Source organism: Ceratotherium simum, chromosome 20 (genome assembly GCF_057802395.1).
Source record: "Ceratotherium simum simum isolate JZ-2026a chromosome 20, ASM5780239v1, whole genome shotgun sequence".
Taxonomy (NCBI): Eukaryota; Metazoa; Chordata; class Mammalia; order Perissodactyla; family Rhinocerotidae; genus Ceratotherium; species Ceratotherium simum.
Genome location: NC_141919.1, coordinates 13,533,729 through 13,561,657, shown reverse-complemented (window position 1 = coordinate 13,561,657; position 27,929 = coordinate 13,533,729). Strand labels below are relative to the sequence as shown.

At 38.8% G+C, this 27,929-nt stretch overlaps 1 protein-coding gene across 1 annotated transcript in view; it reads right to left on the bottom strand.

The window, feature by feature from the left end:
- Positions 1-27,929, bottom strand: part of GNAQ (G protein subunit alpha q) — a 288,961-nt gene that overhangs the window by 73,493 nt on the left and 187,539 nt on the right. Inside the window, exon 3 of the mRNA XM_004439624.3 lies at positions 17,381-17,535. Within this exon, the coding sequence (XP_004439681.1) occupies positions 17,381-17,535 (155 nt within the window). The remainder of the gene's footprint in view (positions 1-17,380; positions 17,536-27,929) is intronic.

Below are 27,929 nucleotides of genomic sequence, written 5' to 3'. Positions count from 1 at the left end.
ATTTCACATACAAAAAGTAAAGGGGGAAAAGAAAAGAAATTAAATGAAGCCTCCTACTCTCTACTTGTTTAAGAGGTCTGGTGGGTAAAGCAGAAGTTTAAAGCAAATAGTTTTTGAATTATTTATACAAATTTTATTTGTATAAATAAACAGAGTTACACATAAGGTCAGGATGCTTTTTTTTTTTTTTTTGGCCTTTTTGCAGAACATCAGAGCCTTTTCCTGGAATGTATTTCCTTATTCCCCTAAGAGAGGACAGCAGGATACTGTGTCCTAAATTCTGTCCAAAGCCTAAGTCATTCATGATTAATGTGAAGCCATGAGATTTCTAGTTACAGAGGTAACGATGTCTAAATCAGATAGTCCTAATGTTTAGTCACCACACCTAAACGTTAAATTTATCTGCTTACATGGTACTTTTCCATTCCGTTAAAAAAAAAAAAAAAAACACTTTTTATTTTGAAATAACTTTCGACTCCAAAGAAGTTGCAAAAACATTACAGAGATTTCCCCTGTACCCCTCACTCAGCTTCCCCCAATGATAACATCTTACATAACCACAGTACATTATCAAAACCAGGAAACCGACACTGATCCAATACCATTAACTTAACTATAGACCCTGTTTAGATTTCTCCAGTTTTTACATATATACACACACATTTTTGAGTGTATAGTTCTATGAAATTTTATCACCTGTAGAGATTCGTGCAATCACCACCACAATCAGAATACAGAACTGTTCTGTCACCACAAAGAAACTGCCTCGTGCTACCCATCCCAACTCTAACCCCTGGCAACCTCACACACGTTCTCCATCAGTATAATTTTGTCATTTCAAAAATGTTATAGTCCATTCACTTTTCATCCTCTCAAATTGCAAAAAATAATTTGCAACTTTGAAAATTGTCATCAATTATATAAATTGATGACAAACAGGTGAAAACGACTGTTTTGCGTAGCACCCTCATGATATCAAAGAGTAACTATGTTCCCCTTGGCCCTGGAGAGGATGGAGCACAGATATGGTTTCAAGACATACAACTACAAAGTGTATACACAAAGTAACTAACGTGTGAAGAAAATTTAAAGAAAAGGTGGAACCAATGATAGAATTGGAAGGGGTTAGATCCTCAACACCTGTATGCCCACAAACAAGAGACAGTGAGTTCTGAGACATGTAACAGGGAATGTCTGGTGTGGAGCATGTTATACCTCAGCAAGAGCACCAACACTCCGTTGACACGATCTACCTAGAGTAAGGACGCTGTCTCACCCATCATTATTCCTGCCTTAGTACCTAAAAGAGTGCCTGGCAAATAGTACTTAATAATTATTATTGGATGGATAGATGAATTTATTATGTTGAGATTCAGTTTTAGCATTATTTAAATACCACTCTTAATAGTGGTGTTTCCACATTAATGATATTATTAAATTTGAAAGTGAGTGTTGAAAAGAAATATTACATAAAGTCTCTACAATTCATGGGATCATAAAATAGTAGAGCTAAGTCTGACTTTAACAAAAAAATAAAATTACTGCCTTCTTTGGAGGTGTATCAATCCTTTAAGACAAAAAAGTAGCAGCCTGGAAATTCCTATTGCAAAGCAATTAATTAGTATTCTAGTGGCTTTATCCCAAACACATCAGTGATTCTCTAGTTGGCAATTAGCTCTCTACCGACTGATAAGAACCAGCCTGATATCTTTAATTATTATAAAACTGGCTGGAGGACAAAAAGGGGGAGAGGTTGGCAGAATATGGACGTGAGAGGCAGGAAGGAAATGTAAAAATGGACTGGACCCAAAATTTTAGTTAATATCTTGGCATGGTCTTGGAGTTGTCGGATGAGGTTAACAAGCCCATGTTCTAGGAGCTGGTCTGTATCTCACTCTACAGATAAACCAACTCATCATGCCATAAATGCACAATCAACTGGCTACTCTGCACAGATGGAGTTTTCCAATTTACCAGCTCCTTGATTTGAAAAACTTGAAATGAATGTACCTTTTGAAACCCACAAGATCACCATTTATTTAACTATACTATATGCAAAAATTTAATTTAGAGCAATCAGAGAACTTCCAATTTACATTGGCAAGCTTGCTCGGAAATACCCTGCCCAATAAACCATTTCTACTTACTTATCCCAATACACAGAGGTCAGAACAGAAGGTGGCTAATTCTTGTACACAAGGTGCTATCATGTTCCTGTGGGGCAGATAAATGGTGACTTTCTGTTTCTCGAAGATGAACTGAATAGATTATTCGTTGCCACTCCATTTTCAAACATGGATGTGCATTTGCACAGGAGAATTTAAAGAACCAGCAAATGAAGTGGGGAATTACCTGTCACATTGCACAGTAAGAACCTTGCAAGTCTCTCTCCAATTTAGAATGAACTGAGCTCCCTGAAAAACATGCTCGGGTGAGATAGAATCAGGGTACACACCTGCGATTGAAAAGCCACTTACATGGGATTAGAGGCTGCCTAAAAATATTGTCAGTGGTGTCTCTCCGTGAACCTGGGGCACTACTGAGATACTACCTGAATATCTGAAACATTCGTACTTGCAAGAATATTTATTCCTCTTCATCTTTCTCTTGCTCCTTTTCAGTGTCAGTGTAGTTCATAGAGATTAACAACGGCATGTTGTTAACGGCGTGTTGTAACAACAATAAGCTTATACCGAGCGCTTGCTGCTCGCCAGGCTCAGTTCTGTCTGTTCATTGCCCAGGTATCAACATATTTCATGGCAAGGAAATGGCCACTAAAGATGTTTCATACATTTGCAATTCACTTGAAAATGAGCTACAGTTCTTGCTTGACATTCTTCTTGTTTTGCCTCAGTTGGATGGTAGGGAGAAAGGCTCACTTTACTTGGAGGAAAAAAGTTAAATTAATCAAGTTTAACGAAGAAAAAACTGAAAGGAACTGTATCAAAGTCTGCTAGTTGCAACATACATTATCTAAAACCCAAACCAAACCAAACACATCCCAAAACAAGGTAATAAAAACAACACAAAACAACACCGTCCCCCAAACAAACAAAAGACATAGAAACTATTTTCTCCTAGAGGAAGGTCTGGGTGGCTCAGAAGCTACACCAGGATTGAAGATACGTTGCAGACAACTTGTGAAGCAGAAAAAACGTGCAGGCAACCAAGACCGGCATTTTTCACTGCCGAGGAGAGGCCAGTGTGGAGAGCTTCTGCCTGTGTAAGCCCCAACCCCATGTGCCCCCCTCACTCTGGGTTTATAGCTTTACGGGACTTGAATGGACTCACAGCATTTTCTGCATTTCACATTTTAGGGAGAAAAGCCACTCTATTCCCTTAGAATGGAGTTCTAGTACGGTAAGACTAGTGCATCCTCATTTGTTGATTCTTGTCACATTCTGAGAAAGGTAATGGAATAACCTCTTAACTGAACTGTCCTTTCCATTGAAGCATCTCATATTCTGAGGAAAAACTTTGGTGGAATATGGGGGGGATGGGTTCATGTTGGATTACTCCATTCATTGAAACTTTCACAAAGAAACACCAAGGTCTGAACAAATTTATATTGCAGAGTAAATTCAGAGAGTTAATTATAGCTATAATCTGTTTTGTAGGAATGATTTTGAGTGGCTGCTGAGGTCATTCTTGGGGTGTTGCTATGGTAACAGGCACAAGGTACATTTCCAAGGCAATGTATGTGCAACAAGTGGCTGGCAGTAACTCTCTCCTGATGTCAGGGAGAGAAAGAACTGTCTAGGAGACAAGACATGTTTAAGACTGTGCTAGAAAATTTGAGGTTTAGCAGATTAAACTCACCTTACTCCAATCCATTCATGAGTATTTAATGACTTGCCATTGCTTTGAGACATTTAATAACTGATAACTTCATAAATGATTAAAAAAACACCTCAACATTTTTCCACGTTTGCCCAGTTAGGGCTCTCACACTCTGTGGGGTCTGAGAGCATCGCTAGCTATGTCCATAGCTGGTCATCAACACTTAGCCAAGGGCCTAGAACACAGCAGGTGCTCAACATGTGACTCAAATGAAATAAACAACAACAACAAACATACACATAGTCACAGAGAATAGATTGGTGGTTACCAGAGGTGAAAGGGCGAGGTGGGGGGGCGCGAAACTGGTAAAAGGGTACATGTGTACGGTGATAGATGGCAATTAGACTTCAGGTAGTGAACACGATGTAGTCCACCTAGGAACTGAAATATAATGATGTACACCTGAAATTTATATAATGTTATAAACCAATGTTACCTCAATAAAAAAATAAAATGAAAAGTCAAGGATAAAAAACTCTTATGGAAAATGCTATAGTGGTTAGCAAGGCAGGTTACACCTTTTAGGAGAAAACAAAGGAGTAAGGGGGTTGTTAGCTACCCATCTTTATGTAACTACCTCTCGGGCTATTATTGGCCTGCATTATGTAAGCACTAAATTCTGAATTAAAATGCCTTTGATGAATGTAAAGACAACACAGAAAGGAAAGGCAGCATTTGTTTAACTTCATTTAGTAGATGTGTTTCCTGCTCTTCTTTAGGTCCCGGCCACAAAATGACATAATTTGTATATCTGTTTTATGCCCATCAGTATCAAGCTTTCAGGCCTTGGAATTTACTGTAATCCAGGGCAAATGGAGGGAATGGTACCTTATTAATAGACAATTCTGACACAATCTCTTTAATGGAAGAAACAGGTTTCCGATAGTTTTTAGCAAAAAGTGCGGCAACAAAGAGACTTGTGTAGTAAAATTTCAACAGTTCCTTTCCCACCGTGGAAAAAATGCAGGGTCATCTGGAATTCAACAATATATTTTAACCATGACATTCTGGTAGGTGCTGAGGATACAAAGATTCCTAGGATCTTTGCAAGGAGTTTACCAACTTGTGGGGAAAAAAGGGTTACATGAAGAGGAGAAATGGTGGGGTTAATTAGGGATGGAATGAATGTTTGATATTTTAGACAGAGTCATTTTCTAGGAACATGTTTGAACTGTCTCTAATCCTTGGTGATTATCCATCCATGAAACATCCGTCTGTGGTATGACTGATTTGCATGAGAGATTTAAGGAAATCATGCCCATTAGTTTATAATTTTACACCTTGTGATTGCTAAATTCTTTACACATTTAACTTCAGGATCATTTCTGGCTGCAGAAAAAATAAGAAATTCAGAAATAGATATAATCCATTACTTTAGATTAAAAATATATGAGAGAAGCTTAAACATTACTAAAACATGCTCAAATCAAATTAAATATGGCATTTTCTCTCGTGAATACGTTTTTAAAAGAGATTCCAATTGTTTTTCAGTCATGACAATGGTTTGTCAATAAAAGTTTTGTTACCACACAAAATTGGGGTTCTCCTACCTGATGCACATAAAAAAAGCCAATTATTACAGCATCAGCTTTTGGGAAAAGAATACAGCTTTATTGTGAAATTGATCTGTAACGAGACAGGAGGCAACGCTCTCGAATCTGTCTCCTCCATCCAGGGCTTGGGGCACAATTTATGGGATGAAGGGCAGGGTGGTCTGAAGTGTGGAGATACATGATTGGAGGTAAGGAGAAGTGAGGTAACTGATGATCTGCGCAAGTGTAGTCAAGCTTCGTGGCTCTTCATAGGACACATGTTCATAAAATGGTGGTGTTAGCATGATTTAAGAGTGGAGTTTTCAGCCCTTTGACATAAAAAATGTCACTCAGCACACATTTGCGCAGGCTCAGCTGATGGGTTGGTGGTCTTGACTGGCCTGAACTGGACAAGTGGTCTCAGTTCCTGAAAAACCACTCTTAATTACTCCGTTGATAAGATGGGGTCAGTTGAACTGGTCCTGGAGGGCCCAAGGTTACAGTTTTGAGTTTGACCTTCATATTTAATTTATGCTCCAATTTGACATGTAATGAGAACATTTTTTTTAACTCTTTTTAAAATTAAAAAAGAAAAAAAATCCCAACACCTATGACTAGAAGGGTAATTGAAATCTAAACCAAAAATAGTATAGAAATTAGAAATTCAAGTGGCTCTTTTTTTAATGAAGGAAACATGAATAAAATTTAGAGATGACTCAGCAAGGAAACTATATCACATTACAGCTGGGGGTTAAAAAAATTTGCTGAAAGTTATAGGCATACAACCCTCAGCAATTATATCAAAACAGGGAAAGTACCTGTGGGTGGTTAGTGGAAAAAGAAATCTCTGACATTTAGTTTAAGTCCAACCAAACATAGTAAGATAAATGAATAGAGCACCTTGGAGCATGTAATGGAGCATGATATGGGTGTTCGTCCGGGTTCTTCAACTCCTGTGTAAGGGCCTCCTATCGAGAGGCTGTATTTATAACAGATTTGCAGTTCAAGTCAGATATTAAGACGAAATTCTGGCACAGAAAATGACTCTAGGTAGAATTCCACATTTTTAATTATTGAAAAGAAGGTTAAAAAAAGTAGGTCAACTTCATTAAAAAAAATTAAGAAGACCTCATTGTAAGAGGCACAGTCTTGGGGGAGATGAAAGCTAGATCATGCCATGAAATCTTATCTGACACTGTCAAAAGCAGAGGAAGCTAAGGAGAAACCAGAAACACATGGTTGTCGTACAGTAGCTATGTGACCACAAGGATTCAAAGGGAAAAAGTAAAAGAAATTGTCAAACTGAACTTAAAAAAAAAAAAAAGGAGAGAAGGTAACAGTTCTGCAAAACTGCCATCCTGAGGAAAGAGTCAAGTACAGTCAAGCGCAGGTTTGGGCGCCAAGAGCCACCAAAGCCCCTCCCTCATCTGGCAGAGCCTGTTGCTGAAATGAGCCTGGCTGGTAATCAATCTGGCTAGGCTGGTTGGCTGCACAGGATTACTCACTACACAAACACTTCCATCTCCTGAAAAGCTCATTTTGTGGAGGGCAAATCAACTTTCCTCTTTCCTTTTTAACACCTGGCACACCATGATGAGAGTTCAAGGAGCTGTAGCATTTATTACAAGGATTTTGTTCTTAAGAAGCTGTTTTCAAAACAAAATTCCAGGTTTAAAATAAAGATCACCCAGTGGTAGCAGGTAGGTGACAATCTCATGGTTTATGAAAACTATTCAAGGGAAGACTATTCTGTGGGATAAAAGAGAAGTCTAAGAGATCATGCATTTCCATTTTCCTTTTCCAAAGAACTAAACCAACCTGGAAAATCAGATTTTTAAAAGTAAATTAAATATCTCATAAAAAGATCCTATCACTGCATTTGGTAAATAGTTTCAGTATCTTATGAATCTTATATATGGAGAGTTGATTCGAACGTGTAACATAAAGAGACCACCGGTGTCAAATGAGGAATGGGCTGGGCAACTGTGTGTCTGCCAGGCAGACGCCAGGGCCAGGCTTGGGTCACAGAGACAGATTCTCAAGTCTGTTGCTCAAACAAATAAACTGACCTTGTAATTACAAACAAAACAACAACAAAAGAGACAGAGAGAGAGAGAAACAGAGCGAGAGAGAAGAGAATGGGGGAAGAGGACTTTTTCCATTTGCCTCTTTGGCTTTAATTTATTCATCCTTTATATGATAACTTTCAAAGCTGTTGACTAATTTTGATACAATTTTTATACTTCTAAAACATATCAAGAAACACCAGAAGACTGCTTTTTATCCTAGTGTGCTTGTCTTGAAATGTAATGGCAGTGCTTAATTAATTCAGTTAATTTACACATATGTATTGAAAATCTGTTATATGTTAAATCCTAACACACTGTGTGTGTTGGAGGGAGGGGAGTTGGCATAAGGAGCTGGTACAAAATGCTTAAAATATATATATTCTTTGCCTATAGGGACATCAGGACACCTGGGAAGCAAAGATAGCACAGATGAATCAATTAAGAAATAATTAAGTGCCAAATTGTGAGCTGGCTAACTCTGAATGCAACAAGAAGGGAGAGATGATTATGAACTGCAGTCACTAGAGAACAGTGTTGAGAAGAAGTGGGGGATGAGTTACACCATGCAGACAGAATGGGATTTGTACAGGCAGAAAAGAAGAGAGAAGAGTGATGGGAAGACATTAGGAAAGACACAGAATTTATGTATTCTTTTATTACTCACTGATTCCTGGAACAACTTTCTCTGTGGGCCTACACTGAGAGTCAGGCACCGTGCATAGCACTGAGTGAGAACCACAAAGAAAAAAACGACATGAAGCCTGTCCTCAAGGAGCTTGTCCTCTGGCAATGGGGATAAACATGCTGCAAATAACCATACTACAATGCAGATATTATGCGGGTCATAAGAGAGGTCCCAGTGGCTGTAGCCAAGAGTCAGCCATGAGCACGAGGTCCCTGACTAAAGCAGGTAGGTCTCTCCTGGTCCTGTCACCTGAACTCGGATATTGGTTCTGTAGGATCAGAACTTGCATTTTGACAAGGATGATCAGTTCTGAGGAGCTGGTCATACTAACCTAACTGAACTAACTACAGATCAAAATTCAATTCATTACTTTCAATCAAGAAGCCATAGTGATAATGAAGAAGAACATCAGGGTCAGCCTATCAGAGTCCAAAGACTCCTTGGAGGTGGGGAGTCAAAATAAAAGAAACGGAACGACCTTAAGGGTTACATGGAGACAACAAGGTTCCTGGGCTCACCTGTGAGTGGGGGTGGGGTTGTCTTCTAGTCAGGTACATGTTCTCTTAGGCCCCTTACAAAAGCCTGTCGGTCCTACCTTTGCTTCAACTGATTGTTAAATCCTATCACACTCTTCTTAACCGGCACTCTGATGGGGCAAAGCTAAGACACAGGAAACACATATGCTTTCAGAGCCAAATCAACTGAATGAACATTTCTGGTCATTTATACCATCTTTAGTACTAGACGTTCTTTGCTCAGCATTTAGAGGTACTACCTGGGAACACAATACAGTAGCGCTCTCTGATGCTCACTTCATCTCAAAAGCTTTGTTGTGCAAAGTGACATTCATGGAGCACTGTTGAAGGAAGGCAGGCATTCCATTCTCTCAGAAGCTAAAACTTATCTCTGGGTTAATTCAGAGCATCAGACTCCTAAGCTGGGTTCTATCTAAATGGGGGAAGTGACAGCAGAGTACAGCTGTCTTTCAATATTCAGTCGTCTTCTATAGGAGGGGCTTGCAATTTTTTTTTTTTTTTTTTGATAAAAATCGGGTAGTAAATATTTTAGGCTTTGTGGGCCACACAGTCTCAGTTGCAACTGTTCGACTCTGCCGCTGGGCACAAAACCAGCGACAGACAACACATCAACAAATAAGCATGGCTGTGTTCCAGTAAAACTTTATTTATAAAAACAGGCTGAATTTGGCCTGTGGGTTTGCCAATCTCTGTTCTATAGTAACAGCGCCCCTGGTTTCAGCTGGGCACATCATCATCCTGAATAGCCTGTGAAAGGACTGTAAAGAAGAGGCCAAACTACTGAAGGTGTAAACTTTCTGCCAAAATGGAGCAAGCAGCAAACTGACAAGTGAAGCATGTCTCCCACGTCCACTGTGCCCTGTAGGCAGAGTGAATGAACAGGCCAACTGGTGCCAACCTGAGCCCTTTCCTTACTGCATCTCTGTAATGAAGATCTGAGGGGGGTTAAACATATCTAAGCTTTATCTTATCATCTCTAACAGCTCCAAGCATTCTGAAAAAGAAATAATAAAGACTGCATCTTAGAATCATGCGAGTTCACTCCGGAAGACAAGTGCTGGGCTTTTTATATGTTTTGCTTGTTTTATTTTTGCAAAAGGTTATTAGGAGATCTGGCTCATTCGATAACAAAACAAAACAAAAATAGAAGTAAATATGTCACTCAAGTGAAAAAAATGACACCCCATGTTATTACTGTCACTCTTTAAAAAAGAGCAAACATATTCAAGATCAATGCTCTCTTCTGAGCTCAAGACAGCATTTTTGGTAATTTAACCACGTAGAGAATAATTTCTCCGTTCATTACATTTTCAGGCAAATTTGTGGGTACCAGGTTTTCACTTGACTGCATAGGATAATGGTTTCTCAGATAAAGGCAGTCTACTATAATATAATCAGAGGACTTCAAAATCTAGAACAGAATTTAGAGATTACAGATCACACATCGCGTCTGAGGCAAGTGAGGCTTCCTTAGTCAAAGCCACAGGGTGGTGAGCGGCAGAGGGAATTCCATAGAAGGCTGGACCTTGACCCAACGTTCTCACCATACAAAGGTCTTGTCTGCCTCCAAAAGCCTGAAGGAGGCTTATACTTCTTTTTTATCATCAGATAAAGAGCAAAGTCAAGATGACTGTGAGAGTTAGAGGCAATACATCCTGGATTTCAAGTATTTTTGGTTCATCTGTCAGGAACTTTATTAGCAAGGTACCTCTTCAAAAAGGATTTGGCCCTAAATCAGGTGGATGTGTTAACTTACCTCTGAAATTCCTTTTGCATTTTAAATTCAACATTAAAATTCCTTGTGCAGGGGCCGGCCCGGTGGCGCAAGCGGTTAAGTGCGCACGTTCCGCTGCGGCGGCCCGGGGTTCGCCGGTTCGGATCCCGGGTGCGCACCGACGCACCGCTTGTTAAGCCATGCTGTGGCGGCGTCCCATATAAAATAGAGGAAGATGGGCATGGATGTTAGCCCAGGGCCAGTCTTCCTCAGCAAAAAAGAGGAGGATTGGCATTGGATGTTAGCTCAGGGCTGGTCCTCCTCACAAAAAAAAAAAAAATTCCCTGTGCATTTTTAAATAAAATTAAAAAGTTAAGCATGAAGTTAAACTCCAACATTGATTTATGCCCAAAAGCTAATTTATTTATGTACTTTGGATTTATGGGCTCTAGAGCATGTGGAAATTTCAAGAAGGCATCTAATCTACTCAACTCCTTAGAGAGGACTTCAGTCAAGTGAGCTTAGGGATTATTTGGTCTCTTAAGGTGAACACAGATAAAGCAGTCTTTTGCCAAAAGCCCGCAGTGTGAGGACTTTTCTCACTATATGCCAATGTGACTGAGATCTGTGTTCTCTGGCTAATGTCAGGGAGCTTTTGGTACTGTAGGCAGTGAACTCATCTGACCTGATGTCCTGGTATATTAAAACAGGTGGTGAACTCCAGAAAAAAAAAAAAGTAAACCTACAGCCATCTGTTTATTGTGTTCTTTATCTAAAGATTTCACAACGCCCAGGCTTTTTATCAATAACAAAAAAGTTAATAAAGGAATCTACAGGGCCGGCCCCGTGGCTTAGCGGTTAAGTGCGCATGCTCTGCTACTGGCAGCCAGGGTTTGGATCCCGGGCGCGCACCAATGCACTGCTTCTCCGGCCATGCTGAGGCTGCGTCCCACATACAGCAGCTAGAAGGATGTGCAACTATGACATACAACTATCTACTGGGGCTTTGGGGGCAAAAAAGGGAGGAGGATTGGCAATAGATGTTAGCTCAGAGCCGGTCTTCCTCAGCAAAAAGAGGAGGATTAGCATGGATGTTAGCTCAGGGCTGATCTTCCTCTCTCTCTCTCTCTCTCTCTCTCTCTCTCTCTCACACACACACACACACACACACACACACACACAAAAGGAATCTACAAAACTCTCCAGCATCTTAGAATGCTTTTTATCTTTTTATTAAATAGAACTGGAATACACCAAATTAAAGCCAATTGCAAACTTATCCCAAACTGCCTATCCATCATCTGCAATTTCCCATCTCCTTGTTTCTACCAGTGCTGCCTGTCCTTGGAGCCATCTGATTGCTTATTATCATCAGCAAGTTGGCTAATCAAAGTAGAAAAAGGGAAGCTCAAATCATTTTATTGTCTTTTTTATTGGCTCCAGTTTGACTCCAGTACAAGTTATTGGGTGGAGTGCGGGCAGAGGGGTTCAGACTGTAGGCTAAAATAAATAACACTTCTGAATTATCTATGACTTACAACATCTTCCATATTGTATGAATAACTGATTCATTGTTAAACATGAGTAAGTTTTCTGGATGATGATCAAAACCCTGCTGGGTTTGTTTTCTAGTAAATTCTACATAACTTTCCCTCTTGACTTTGTACATATGGAACTACCTATAAGCAATATTGATAAAGATTAATAAATAATTTGTATCTTTCATGGTAAGTGATTTATCTAACCATAGATATTTAACTATCACCTATTTATCTATCTCACAATTGTCAATTCTCTCTCTCTCTCTCTCTCATCCATCCATCTATCCATCCTCCATGAGGTTATATTTCACAATGGTTAAAAACTTAGGCTCCGCAGGCAGCAAATCTGATTTCAACTCCTACTCCTATCACTTACTAATTGTGTGACCTTGAACAAGTTAGTCAACCTCTCTGAGACCTGGTTTCCTCCTCTGTTTGATGGGGATAATAAGAAATATCTACCACTTTGGGTGGCTTTGAGGATTAAATGAAGTAATGCATGTTAACGATTAAGCACAGAATCTAACATATAGTAAGTGTTCAGTAAATAGCAGCTATTATTGTTTTTGAAAATAGAGTTTTCCAGATCCCAGACCTTGAAAAACAGCAGGAAAAAAGACTTAATGCCTTCAGCTCTGAAACTTCATAGTTCATCAATAATGGCCAAAGAGAGCGCCTCCATCATGGTCATTGAAATAGTGGAAACTACCCATCTACTATTTCATGGAACAATCATTTGTGAAGGTCAAACATCAACAGTCACCATTATGCACTGAGAGAAGAGGAGAGAGATACTTTAATAAACATGATAAGAGTTACAAAGGAGATTATGTACGAAGTGTTACGACAGATGACATAGTGACTCACTATCTTTGGTGTTGGGCAAGACTTTCTTTCAGAGGGTGTGACTCCTGAATTGGGTCTTAAAGGATGAATAGGAGCTCACCAGATAGAAAAGAAGAAGAGAGGCATGCTTGGCCTCTGCTCTCAGTATCCCTGGCAAGTGGCCTGCACTGACAGCAGGATCTTGGAGGGAACAGCTGTTATGCTGCAAACTTGAAGCAGATGTGCGTGGCAGGCCCCAGTTCTCATACTGCTAGAGATTAGATATCTACATGTTCCCAAAATCTAAACTGAAGAACCATAACTAGAGACAGTCAGTACTCAGAGAAGCTGGTCCTATATTCAGAAAGATTTCTGAAAGGTGATGATATTGTATAAGAAATTAGGTCCAGAATATCAATGAAGTATTTTTTATTTTAATTATAAAGATAGAAAGAACAACATAGAAACCTCATATGAAGTAAAGGAGGCAAGAAAAAATACTAAAGATACATCAGGGGAACACACACAAAAAAAACCAAAAAGGAAAAGAGGTAACAACTATCTCCAATACAGAGAAAGGAAATATTTTGCGTTATTCTGTGAAAATGAATTCAGTATTAGGAATTAGTGATGCTGAAGATATGGGACCTACAGCCTCATCAGTGTTCCTCCTGCAGTTCAGAGCATCCGCTGGGACCACACTGGAGAAACGCGTGGAACACAGCAGCAGCACACGGGTGAATCCAAAAAGCCACCAGTCTCATCTTGATGCCAGAAAGGTTCTCCTGGCTAAGAAAAAGTGCCCAGGCCTAAGATGGGGAAGAATAAGGTGACTGTAACACTCAGGCCCCCTGACACAGCGGGATTAAAGGCAGGCCAGCTGGGCTGCTCAGGCACTGATATATAAAGAGTTCTGAAACATCCCAGGAAGAGATCAGAAATACGGGCCAGCTAACTCAGGTTTCCACTTACAACTCCTTATATAACTAGCAGGAATAAATTGGTTCTACTCCCCTTGAAATAAACAGAGTCTTCCAGAGAAAATGAAGGAGAAAAAAAAAAAAAAGAAATATCTACCACTTTGGGTGGCTTTGAGGATTAAATGAAGTAATGCATGTTAACGACTAAGCACAGAATCTAACATATAGTAAGTGCTCAATAAACAGGAGCTAAAAACCAAAACCAAAACACCTTCCTAGGCTTCATTTAGCTAAGATGACCAAATGTCCTGGCTTAACCAGGAGATTCCCAGTCCCTGCCTGCTAGTTCAGCATAATTATTAATAGCAACCCCTTCCTTCTCAAAATGTCCTGGTTTGGATGATAAATTATACAGTCACCATCTATTTAGTCTATGTAACAAATTACTGTTAACGAAAAGGTTCAAACATACACCTTTCAATAGGAAATGTATTTCAGGAGAACCCAACAGCACTAGTTGAGGAGAAAATCTACTTCACAGAAGAATGCCAATGTAGACCAACTGATACAAGTAGAAAATCATTGTTACAAATCCTGATGGAATTATTAAATCAAATAAGAATCATCAATTAGAATTAAAGCCATCAGGTGAGGAGTTGTTGGGAACCAGAGATCACTCAGTGACAAAGTAACACCACACAGATTGCTTTCGGTGGCAGGAGGAAAAAAATACAACTTTATAATGGAGGGTGCTAGCGCCCTAATACTGTGGTGAACCTTAACTTCACCAATAATGGGTAAACCAGGGCACAACATCACTTAAAATGCAACCTACTCTACTCAGGTTTAACTTGAATCCAATCAAGTCTTTAAATGTAACCTCCTATTTATAGTAGATCCCAGAGACACAGAAGCATGTTGAATCATACCATGAGGCGGCAATCAGACCAATCTCTCCAACATGCCAGTGAAATGCAAACAGGACTCTAACAGATTAAAAGAGCCTTAAGGGGAAAAACAACCAAATAAAATGTGTAGTCCTAAAATTGCCCAGTGCTAAAGGACATTTTGGAAGATTTTGGGAAATCTGAATATGAACTGGGTATAGAGTGATTAAAAGGACTGATGATTAATTTTAGGCGTAATATGGTATTATTTACTATACAGGAAAATATCCTGCTTTTTTAAAGAGATGTATACTGAAATGTGGGTATAAGGACGAGCTATAATTTACTTTATTACTTCTGCATAAAAATATGGATAAAAAAGAACTTGGTGTATGTGCATATACATACACCCACATATATATAGTTTAGAAAACCAATTTCTCCCCATGCCCATTAAGGGAAAGTAGAATTGTTTAAAGAATCGTCATTTGAAAGGGTTTAGGTCTGCCTGTCCCAGGTGCCCCCACATCTTTGTCTGGCTCTAGCATAAGGGATGTGCCCAAAGAGCAGGCGTGTTTCTATGGTAGACGCAGCCTGTACGACAGAATTCTACAGTGGCTTTCCCAGAATCACAGCACTACCAGGAGTCTGGAGAAACTCTCTTTGATAGCTCTTTGCCCCTCAGCAAGGAGCTGTGGCAGCATCCAATTCTCACACTAACACATGAGTACCTGTCTAGGAATCACCGATCTAAAACTGAAGGCCACGGCTTCACCAGCCATGTGGGGGAGCTTTGTCTCAAGAACACAACCACAGTAGCTGATACGGGTGTCCTCAGGGCAAAAAGGAATTTCTCAGAGGGTCCATCCCAGGAGCAGGAGGCAAACTATATCCTAAGGGGGAGCCCTAACCCTAGGAAGTGCATAATTATTAGACACTGATGCTCTGATGCCCCAATAGCAAGACCTCTGCGTAGGGAGAATAGTTACAGGTGACAGGTAAAGAACAGAACAGGGGAGGAGAGGGAGAGACAGGACTTACAATAAAAGTAAAAGATAGGGGTTAGAAATGATAAGGGGTGGAGAGTTTACTAGTAAGTATAACTCTGTAACGGAGAATTTATTCATTAGTAAGGGCCAGGAGAGGCATCACAGTAGCAAAGAGAGAAGTAGAGAGGAGTTACAGGAGAGAATCAAAGATGAGGGTGGAGGGGTAAAGATGAGGGTGGAGGGGTAAACTGGCAGATAGGAGAAGACATAACAAGCAGGAACAGGGAACAGCAACACGGGGAGACTGATGAAATTGGAAATGGCAAAGGAAACAGAAGGACAGAGGGGGCAGGAAGTAAAAGAAAGACAGCTGGTCAAAGGTTGAGGGGGTAGAATTTGGAACAGATAAGAGCCGAATGCATCTTTTTCATCTCTGTACTCACAGAAACTTATATAGTAGGAGTTTAGGAGGCAGGAAAAGATGGACGGAGGGAGGCAAGGAGAGAGTGAGGGAGAAAGGGAGGAGGGGCGGAGGAAGACAGGCAGACAGAAGAGAAAGACTGGGAATAGGAAGTGTGAGTGAAGGTGTGGAAGAAAGACAGAAAATAAGGAATGAGTAGAGTACACATTTCAGAGGCACAGAAGGGGGTTAATATTAGCTAAAATATGATAGACACAGTGCTCATGAGCATTCTACATCACATTCTACATCACATTCCAGAATCATGTAATTCAAATTTGCCTTAAGAATACAAGAACTGTTTTGACCAGGCAACATTTCTGTGGCTGACCCGAATCATAACTTATCTTATACAAATGCCCGGAGCTAGGATAAAAGCATGATCAACTTTATTGAAAAAACAGAGCTGAATAGCTCTTGGATCTTCTATGCATCAATGAGTGATGCCAATCAGCCTATGGGGCTCCTTATTGTCCCCATGGGTCTGCTCTCATCCAGCAGATTATTTCATCATATGCACTAGCCTGAGGCTGCTGAATATTTTCCATCCATTCTTCTGTCTGCGCAGAACCAACACAAGAGGCAAATGCTGGGTTAACATAATTAATGTAGACAGAAATCTGGCTAAATACTAAAAAAAAATCCATTTTTCAGGCGCCTGATTATCTAGATTGATGACTACATTGATTACATTAATCCGATGATTGCCAAATCTTTACTTTCTTTCTGTTAGGCGAGATTTAATCTAGAGAGCTAACAAATCTGTCTAGGATGCAAATCTCTCCTGGGACACAGGATTTTGATTGACAGCCCACAAAATAATTTTGGAATGCATGCAAAATTAGACTCACATGCAATTTTCATGCAAAGGCAAACCTATGCAACAACACAATAGTGGCTCCCAGAAAGCAGTCAAGATTCTGTGTCTGGAAACTAGAAACTAGGAAGTCTGATGTTTTAGAAGCCATAATCAAGCATATTTGTTTGCAGTTCTTAGTGTGTGTAGGTGTTTTCTAGCACACGAGTAAGATCAGAAATTTATATGAAAAATTATTATTACAAGATTTCAAATCACAATGGAGTATGTGTTTGAGAATCACTGGTTTACAATTTGGGGGAAGAGACGGGTTGTTGAAATCAAATTCCTAGAGTCTTCAGTTTTTCAAACAGAAAATAGTAAAAGAAATACTCTCCCTGACTCACAATGCCAGTCTATAGTCTAAATTTATGAAGTTGGCACATGTTTAATATCTATACTTCCTAACTTTGTGGTTTGAATTAGACACTATGTACAAAGCACAGGACGCAGAAGTTACCCCTGCTGAGCATCTGCACATGAAAGTGAAGAGAAAGGTCTAAAGGGCCTCCGGATGAATACTCACTATTTGGTAGAGTCAGATAACTGATATTCTCGTCGTCTATCATAGCATTCCTGGATTCCAGGATCATTCCATAAACTCTTTATTGCATCTACGTATGGATTCTCAAAAGCAGACACCTTCTCCACATCAACTTCTCGAACTAATTGTGCATGAGCCTGTTAAAAAAAAAAAACAAAAAAACAGCAGTTTTAAACTTCTTTCCATCACTGAAAATTGCTTTTGGTTTGCACATCACATTGTGCAAACTGAGGTCTTTCTTTCCAGTCTGGCTTTCAAACTCGTTTATAATAAAGTAATGCAAACATTTTTGTTATTCTTAGAGAGAATTCAGTCCCCAATTTTTCCCTCTAGAGTAAACCTGGAGGCTACTTAAAGCTGATTAGAGGAAAGCAAAGTGTTCAGCTCCCATCAGAACAATGAGGATGTCATGCTACACATATGACTGCTTTTAGGTGACTATCATAATCCTAAAACAGTTAATATTATTAATGGGAAAAAAGACAGGAATAATTATCCCCTCTCTGTTTATAGCTTATTAAAATCAAATACATAATATACCCAGCCTATGAGTGTTACATCTTACCAGAAACCCAATCAGACTCCTCAACTAATCAGAATTAGTTTCTATAGTGCACCTTTAGGATAGGGTGTAAAAACACTAGAAGAACAGTTAATATTAATGATTTAATTTAAACAACAGTAACCATTCCCTCTTTATTCCCACACACTCCAACTTCCAAAATATTTACTTCATATCTGCCTTATCTATATTATCAGATTGAGAAGCCTATTCAATTTTTTAACAAGAAAAAAGGACTTCATTATTTTCAATATATCACATTTAGCCGGAAAGAGGTAAGGAGATTTAAAAAATGTTTTCAGTAAGATTGAAATCAAAATGTTGTATGGTCAATCCTCAGACTGACCACAATACACCACTGCCTAACAATTCCAATCAAAATAGGTTTCATGGATATAACATAAGCAATTTATACAATCACATAAATAAGCAAATAAACAAATATAACTAATTACATTGGAAACTGGAGGCAGATGGCTGATAATTTATTGAAACAGTCTTGATTTTGCAGAGAAATACAAACTTTTGAACTAGCTTAGTGAATGGCTATCATGATCACACGATGACCTAATTATTCATTTCATCGAGTTTTAAGGAGATAGAATTTTAATACATTTAATCCATGTTAGGCACTGTCTGGTTTCCAATCTTTACCTTCTTTCTCTTCCTGTAAGTGGGAAGAGCCTCATGTCATTAGACTAATCTTGACTCAAATAAGGTTTTAAGAAGCCCAACATGCTGAGACTGAAGAAATCACCTTTCTTGCTAGTTGTGCTCTGACCTTGACAGTCAGATCTAATAACTGAGAAGCCCTAACTCTGCCCTGGACCTCAATCTTGGAAAATGGATCCCATAGTTGCCTTCTGTACCCAGATCCTATCCAGGCAATGCGCCTTGTTATCCCACCAGCAATCTTACCAGCCTGGATTCCTGTACTCAAGTCCCACTCCAGGTGGGCTTACCTCCATCACAGTCCCCCATGAGACTCACCCTTTGAAACAATATCACTGGTTCCCCCAATGAATCCCCAGTGCTGTGCTCCACGTGGCTCTGTAGCACCTGTTAGTCAATGCTGAACTCCCTGTATACCAAGGACTGTACTGGACCCATCTACTCTGCCTTCTGCCTGCTGAACTGGAACTCCACCAAGCACAAAGCACTGGAGTGTGGGCCTGCTCCACTCTGGCCCGCAGGTATGTCTCATACCTCAGCAGCTATGTCTAATGTCAAGTTTCAACCCCTGCCTTTCTGTCCTTGCTCACTGAGTATGAAACAAGTTCTAACTCTTTGTGTCCTGAGATATCACAGTGATCACCCTGGGATAATCCTAAATTAGAGCCCCTATCGCTACATCTGTGTTATAGGGTTCTCTGGAGGCTTCTGTGGATCTTGGAGGGCAGCTGGGGGCAGAAGCGGGGATATACAGGGTGGTTTCCTGTTGGCTATACACGCAAGACAGGGTTTTGAATCTAACTCTTCTTCTTCTTCTTATGACCCAGGGGAAGTTGCTTAATCTTTCCAAGCATTTTTTTCTGGTGGGGAACATACTGCCTCACCAGCCTCATGCGGCTTTGTATTGTGTTACAACACTGTAGGTCAGTGATTCTCAAAACGTGGTCTACACATCAGAAGCATCACCCAGGAATTTGATAGAAATGCAAATTCTCCGATCCAACTTCAAACCTTTGAATCAGGAACTCTGGAAATGAGGCTCAGGAATCTGTTTGAAGAGGCTCTCTGGATGATTCTGATGCATGCAAAAGTTTGAGAACCACTGCAAACTATAAAGTCCCACACAGATGCTAGTTCTTGTGATCAGAATTAATTGCCTGGCTGGCCATAGGACTGCCATGGGAAACCAAAGAGAAGAGACCCATAGAGGCAACAGTCACTCCAAAACAAGGGTCATTAAAAGATGTTCCTAAGGGCCAGGAAGCCACTGAAATGAGTAAAAGAGGCTGCATACAGGCAATAGGGAGTGATGGGAACTGCGGCACACTGAAAAACACGCGCCCTAATTAAAGAGGGCAGCTGCTATTTAGCTCCAACCAATTGTTGCCATTGGTAATGTAGGCCTATGGTTGCCAGATTTTCCAATATTTCAAGGAAAGCCAAAAATCTATATTTTTTCTGTGAAATATCCCTAATTTTAAATCTTGGCAGCCTTATAAAAGATAAATAAAGTATATGTATGCCTGAGTTGGATTGGGGGCTACTCATTTGCAACATTTGTTCTAAAAGATTCTTCTCCATTTGCTTCCCTAATAAGCCTGACCAATAACACTATGTCCTGCACAGAAGCTGGCCATTGGTTAACATATGCTAATGAATAAGTAATTTTTCAGCACTTTTCTGCAATAATATTTAGACAAACTATTATACTATCCATAGGGAGAAATGGTTGACACTTCTCTCTGAATTAGGTAAAAGCTATGTGGTGACATACTTTAGGTAGTATTTAAAAAATGAATTTGATACTTACTACACTAGGCCAGCCATGTCATTTGGAAGGATTTCTGTTTCTGTTTCTAGAGAAGTTAGCTTATGCCAGAGAAAACAGTTTCAACATACCAGACACTTTTCACTATTATGATGAAATGTTTATTGGACCCCAATGAGATGCTAGGTAATATAGCAATTAGAGAATTAGCCATAGTTCCCACGGCGGGTTGGGGTGGGGGAACAGTCCATATAGATGGCAACCAAACAAAGCAGAGGATTATGTGCTCCAGGAGTTGGAACAAGAAAAAATATTTGCATTTCCATCCTTAATTTCGGTTGACTCTAAGGGCATTTAAATAAAGACAACGTTCTCAACAGTGTATAGTTGTAACTTTCCACCAAGAGCCTGCTCCTGTAAAATGAGACTACTTTCTACTGCTAGAAAACTCCTATAATTTCCTATCTTGGTCTATCTCTGCTTGCTTTTTCTGACATCCCTCTTCTTTTTGTATCTTCTTTAGCTTTTGTTCAGGGGCTGTATCATATGCTATCTCCTACAGGAAGTTATTACTGATTTTCCTCCTCTCTAAAAAACGCGATCTTTGCGTCTTTTGAACCATGGAACTTCTACATTTTGCTTAAGGTTAGTAGTTACGTCTTGACTTATCCCTCTTCTGGACTATAAATTGAGGGCAAGGGCTGTAGTCTGCTGACTCTAATTTCTTTTCAGGCCCAGTACAAAGTGAGCAGACACAAGTATTTTTCTGATTTAATTGCATTTAAAAGTACACATAAATACAATGCCAAGTCTTACAAGTCAAAGTGAGTTTCTCAAGGAAATCTTCCATTACCTACTCTCACAGAACTACATAATCTTTAACAGCACTTATCTCAGTAGCTGGTGTACAGCTATTTGTGTGATATTTGTTACTCTCTTCCTCCCTGATCAAGCATAAGTTCCAAGACAGGCTCAACACTGCAGTGTCAGGGCCTAGCAGATTGCCTGCCACCTGGTAGATGCTCAATAAATATTTGTCAAATGAAGGATGCAAGGAAGGAAGGAAGAGTGGAAATCGTACTAATCTGGAAATCAGAACATCTAACTTCTAGTCCTGGCTTTACCCATAACACTAAGTAGCCATAACCCTTAGGAGAAACTGCTTTACTTCCTTATAACTTCATTTACCTTGTCCATAAGATGACGCAATTGGACCAAATCTTTTCTCTAAGCTTTTACTCAGCCATAAACTGTATGATTGTAAATATATAATAAGTATATTTACAATGCACAGAGCACCAAGGAGTTACGACACTGTCCCTCCAGGCGCACAAAATATCATTTATTGAAACAAGACCTCACTATTTCCAAAAGTGCCTGACAATACAGGGCAGAACATGGTTAGGTCTGTACATGAACAATGCTACAAGGGGACCGAGCAAATAGAACTCAGTAGGGACAGAGGAGGTCAAACAAGGTGTCAGAGAGAAGACAGGCTTTAGCTGGCAGGTGGGGATGAAGATGTATGACACTTCCAAGGAGGAAGAACAGATGAACGAAGGCTCAGGGGACAAAATAAACACGGCGCTTTCTTTTAACTGTGACAAGATCAGTCTAGTGAGAAAGTTTAACGCTGACTCAATTCAAATTAACCTCCACAGTGAAAGCTATAATATTAGTCTCAGCTATGAACAATAACTCAGGAGTCAAGCTCCACTAGCTATGAAAGTATATTGCCCTCAATAAACACAGAGAGCACCACTTTGCCTTCACCTGGGTCAGAATTTCTAAATCATTTTTACTGTCTCCTAAGCTTCGTTGTTTAATTCCATCCTTGCTGTTTTGGAAAATGACATTCAAATATAATCAGCCATAATTTGCATTTCTGTAAGAGCTTTCATCTGAAGTTCTCTAAGTTATTTAAAAGTATGAGAACATTTTACAAAATACACATAGAATTTTAAAATTGCCTATATAAATGTCCCCAGTGAAAGTGCAATCCTCTCAATTTTTTTTGTAAAAAATAGTCTGTATGTGGAAAGAATATTTTTTAGTATGTTAGAATAGGAAGATAAATTAGACCCTTTTCTATTTGTCCAAATGTCAAATGTGAATAGCAGTAAAAATCTCAAGTAATTATGCAAAATTAAACAATCATTAATGAAAAAGACTATGATGAAAAGGAAAGAAGTCATTTCTGATGATATAAATAACAATTATAATTGACTGCCCTTTTTATTTTGAACCTTGTGCACAGAAAAGCAAAGCAGCTATGAGTTAATTAATCACAGAAACAAAATGTAAACTATAATTCTATTTCATTGTAAGTTACAGTTCAGCACACTGGATGGAAATATTTAATGATGAATGCTAGCTTTCAGAATTCTTAGCAAGCTGGTGGCAAGCCTTAGAGGGAACATTGTGAGAATTAAGTAGCTACTCTTAGGAACTCTGGCAGAATTCTAGGGAAAGACCACATGGAAACCACAAGATGTGCCAATGTGGTAATGTCTTGTTTTCGTGATTTGGTGGTCATAAAATTCAGGTAAATCTTAGCCATGTTGATATTTCCATGGTTGCTTCAGCAAAGGGAAGGAAGAACTGAGTTCCCACCATAGTGGGTCTTACCATGCCCACAGGCCAGGCCTTCAGATGAAATAAAAAAGATCTTATAGTCACTTTGGAAGGATTTTCAAAAACTCATTAACAGCTCGGGGTGGCTTTAGGCTGGAATGTCACACCTATTCCGGTTCCTACACTCCAGGAGTAGAAAACCAAATGGTAACTTCCACATTTGTTAAAGCTCTTAGACACAAATATTCAGCTCATTAGGCCTGTTCTGTTTGAAGGGCTGCCCAACACACACAGAGGACCTCTGATGCAGAAGAAGTCTGAACCACTGTCAGAGGCCGTTTTAATTCTGAACCGAGGCTCACATCTTCTCACTCTTTTTTTCCTTGGTGCTTATTTCCATTTCGGCATTTGACTCTAAAGAAAAAATTGCAGACTTCTAAATAAACTGTGAAAAAAAAAGAATCCCAGGCTTTTTTTCGTTTTGTTTTCTTTTGCTCAACAGAAGTACAGAGTAAAATGATGGACCCTGAGATCAGACTGCTGTGCCTTAATCCCACCTCCACCCTGTACTAGCTGAGCATGACCTTGGGCAAACTATTTAACGTCTCTGAACCTAATCTGTTAAACGGGGGAATAATAGCATTTATTTTAGAAGGTTAAAGGACAGATGCATGAACCACACTTAAAGGCAGAGCCAAATACCTAAGGCTACTAGTTACTTAAAAAGCAAAAGAAAAGGAAGATAGCACAGAAAACATAAACCATGGTGCACACACCCTACTAGCTTCTGTGCCCTTGGCAAGTCACCCAAACTTTAATTTGCTCAAATGTGAAATAACATTCTAGAAGTCATACTGGATATTGAATCTCTTGAGTCCTCAAATTTGTAAGCACCCCTTAGCATAAAATTTCCTACAGAAAACTTGGACAAGAACTATCACTTCTGAGACCACTTCATCTTCTCTGACTTCATCACAACTTGAACAGTTAACCTTCATTAAGGTGCATTATACATACAGCAACAGTTGTTGTTGATGCATCTTTTTATGAGCATTACTGCATAAATGACAAAGAACAGCCAAGTCACAGTGAGCTGCTGCTGGCTGGGTTCACGTAGCAGGGTGACTCATTCCCACAGAATGGCCTCTCCACACTTATGATTCAACCTGTGGCTCAGCAAAATTACAAATGACTACATGACCCAGCCTTCTGAAGTCCCGGATGAAGAATCATAAATCTATGTGAGAAATCCTTCAGAGCAAGGCATCTACTGATTCTCCTTTGCTAAGCGTCCATGTCCCTCTTCACTCCGGTATCAGATGGAAACTATTCAGTCTCTCACTGAGTAATTCAGAGAACCGCAGTAGCAAAGAGGAAGAATCTGAACCATAGCTTGAGACCAAACTGGGCTTCAATCACCACTCTCACACACCAGCCCTGTGTCTGTAGGCAGGTCACTCAACCTTCCTGAACCTCAGCTTTCTCAACTATAAAATGGGGAAAACAATTCATTGTAGGGCTGTTAGGAAAAGTAAAAGAGTTATTAGCAAAATGCTCAGTACAAGTATTATAATTACAATGAAATCTTACGGCATCTCAAAATTACCATTAATAATTATTAATTATTTCAACAAATATTTATCTACCACATGTCAGGCAATGCAAAAGACACTGATAAAGCAGAGAATTTATGCTTAATAAAATGTTCCAGACAACAAAATATTAGATAAGAAAGTTTATTAAACTGTCACATATTATTCTACTTTCTTTAAGATTTTACTAATTGTTTTATCATCCCATTATTTAATTTGCTCTTCTATCATTAGATTTTTATTTTTAATCTCCGTTAAGGTATTCGTCAAGGCAATCAATGACTACTAGGTATACTGCCTTTCCTAAAAAACATTTTCTGGAAATATATTTCTTTCTTTAGTTTTCCTTCACTCTAGGCCATATTTACTTATTCCAACATATAGTGGATTCCTTCTTCAGTGGAAGAAATACTCCTTTATTGTTTAAAATATTCTCTTTCTTTTAAAGAACTCAATCTCTTTCTTGGCTCTACCACTATAGATTCCATGTAATTACTCTTCTATTTAGTTCTTTGATAATCATTTTCCTTTTTCATGTTTGTCTGCTGTGTCATAATTATCAGTATCAATGACACTATAGGTCAGATGCTTGATGCAGCATGGCATAACATATACAGATTAGTTCCAAAGGGTGTGTTGATTGATATAATTACATGGTTCCATTACAAAGAATCTTGCCCTCAGGTCTGTAAAATCTTGGAAGGCAACACTCTTTGAAATGCTACTTATTACCTTCATGATTATGATGGTAATACCATAGTAAGAGCATATATATACATTATGAATACTACAAAAATATTGATTTTCAAAGAATTTATTCAAAGTCATAGTGATAAAAAGAAATTAGAAAGGGAGATTCTTTTAATGACATGCATATTTATTAAGATTCAGAATAATTAGGTATACTTATACGGCTGCTCTCAAAAAATATTTGAGGAATATTAGTTATTTGGGATTTTAATGGCTGTTTATTTAAGAAACGGGTTCTAAAGTCAAAGTCAGATAACTGTGGAGAATGATGGTTATAAAAAGTTAAACAGATGTCTCTACTGCAAAACTCAGAACCTTTAAAAATGAAATGGTGCTAGGAATCCATGAGCACAGGGTAGAGTGGAGATATTATGTTATTTCCCAAACTTGTCCGACCATGGCAGCCTTTTCCTCCTCAGATCAGTTGATAAGACGGGTGATCTCATGGATCACATTTTGAAAAACACTGACTAGAGACTGAGACTCTCAATAGCCAACTAAGGGTTGATTTTATACAAGCAAAACAACCAATTGACTGATTCTCCCCCATTCTGGCATGATAGGCAAATGTCTGCTTTAAGAATTCACATCATCTTCATTTCTGAGATCACATTTTGCATGTGGTTCATTTCCTGATATTACATCTCAGAAAAAAACCTAATCATTTTAGCCCTTTGCAATGTCTGTGCTCCCACAATGTTATTAACCAGAGGAGTATGCTGCACTGGTTTGGGATTTTATTTTGTTTGACAACAGGAAGAACAGATAAAGAAGATTTCCCTGCTCCGCTTGGTAGACTTCCAAACAAAGCTGAAAAAATACAAACAAGCTCTTAATGAAGGGAGGCCCAGCCGCGCCCGGGGAACTCCAGTCCTGCACAGGGATGTCATCTTCCCGGGACGTCCACTGGGAAACCTGACCAGCGCAGCTTCACACACTTTGTCCAAGAGAACTGAAAGTGAAAGGCTCCCAGTCTCAGCATCTCGTGGAAGGAAAGGACCTTCTCAGAACACTCGCTTAAATACCCCTTCAACTCAGAGAGCAAGAAACTGTTCCAATAGTAAGAATGTAAAAAGCGACTCAGAGAGCAAGAAACTGTCCCAATAGTAAGAATGTAAAAAGAGACGACAGCAATGGTGCCTACTCATCCCATGAAGAAGGCTAATGAAACATTTAGAATCCGACAAGGAAGAAGGGAAGGGACAGAACCCACATGTCACTAGGCATTTTTTTTTGATACATAGTAAGTTACATAATTTGTCACTTTGAGTAAGGACCCAAATTTCAGGAAGATTACGGACAAGAATCAATTGTAAAAAGTTACTTGGACCAGTGTTGAGAAACTGCTAACTTGGTAGTGAAAGTATGATGATACAGCTTATAGTCTACACGACACTTTTGAGTATGAAAAGGGCTATTAAAAAGAGCTAATGTTATATATCTTTGAAATATTTATTTACTGACCAACAAATGAGTTTTATTATATTGGTATTAAAATGTTTTCAAATATAAAAATCTTTCTAAAAAATAAAACTTTCATATATTTGTATAAAGTGAAAAAAACCCAAAAGCATGAGCTGAAGCATTTCTCGTGGTATATTCACGTACTTTAGTCGTGTTCTCAGCTCTATCTGTTTCTAAGATCATGGCCCTGACATTTTTCAGAAGACTTTATTTTTCTCACTATGGAAATATTATATATTTAACTATTTCATAAAATTGCCTGCAATATTCTTCAAAATTGCATTAACCATTTTAGGTTAATAAATTTGAAATTGTTAACATTTTCAATTGGGTCCTTTCCTTTTCTATAGATCTTAATATTTTTAATTCAGAAATATTCTCTCTTTTGGGGGCTGAAATACTTGGTAAGCCCAGAACAAATTCTGCTAAATGGAAGGTATTCTTAACTCTATTCTTTTCTCAAATACAAAAATGTAAATATTTCAGTTCAAATATTTTCATCGGAACTATATCTTTTTGTATCAGTTCATAATATTATCCTTTCACAAATACTTTTAGGAGACAAACTCATGACTGGTAGATTATTACAGCTTGTTTGGACACAATTATGATTTATGTGTGAGTCATAACCAATTCCAAGTCCATTTCTGCTCCATTGGCTTCTTAATCTAATAAATGTTTTACCACGACACCATGCTCCATCAAGAACTATATTCATAGCATTATCATGAAATACTTTTATTTTCAACACTTTCTAAAGATGCAAAAGCATTTACCATAGTATTCAAAGTAATGATAGATATTTCACTTTATTAGAATGAACTTTCAAAAGCTTCACCTTGATTCCATGAATTAAAGAGGTGAAAAAAATCAAACCATCAATTGCTTGCAAAGATTTTCTTCTACTAAGAGAGTTAACAGATTAACAGCTATTGCTTCATTTTTTTGTACATGTATAAGAAAACTTGGAATAAAAAATGAGCTAAATTAACTTGGAAGGAAAGTCACTTGATCTAAATGAAAAGTAATGCTTCACAGAGTGATATAAAAATGCATTTTCTGCAGCTGCCCGTGCTAACGTGTCACCTTTGAGCACAATCTTCTGAAAATAAAAGCTAACTTTTCAAGTAGATGCTGATACTTTTTCAG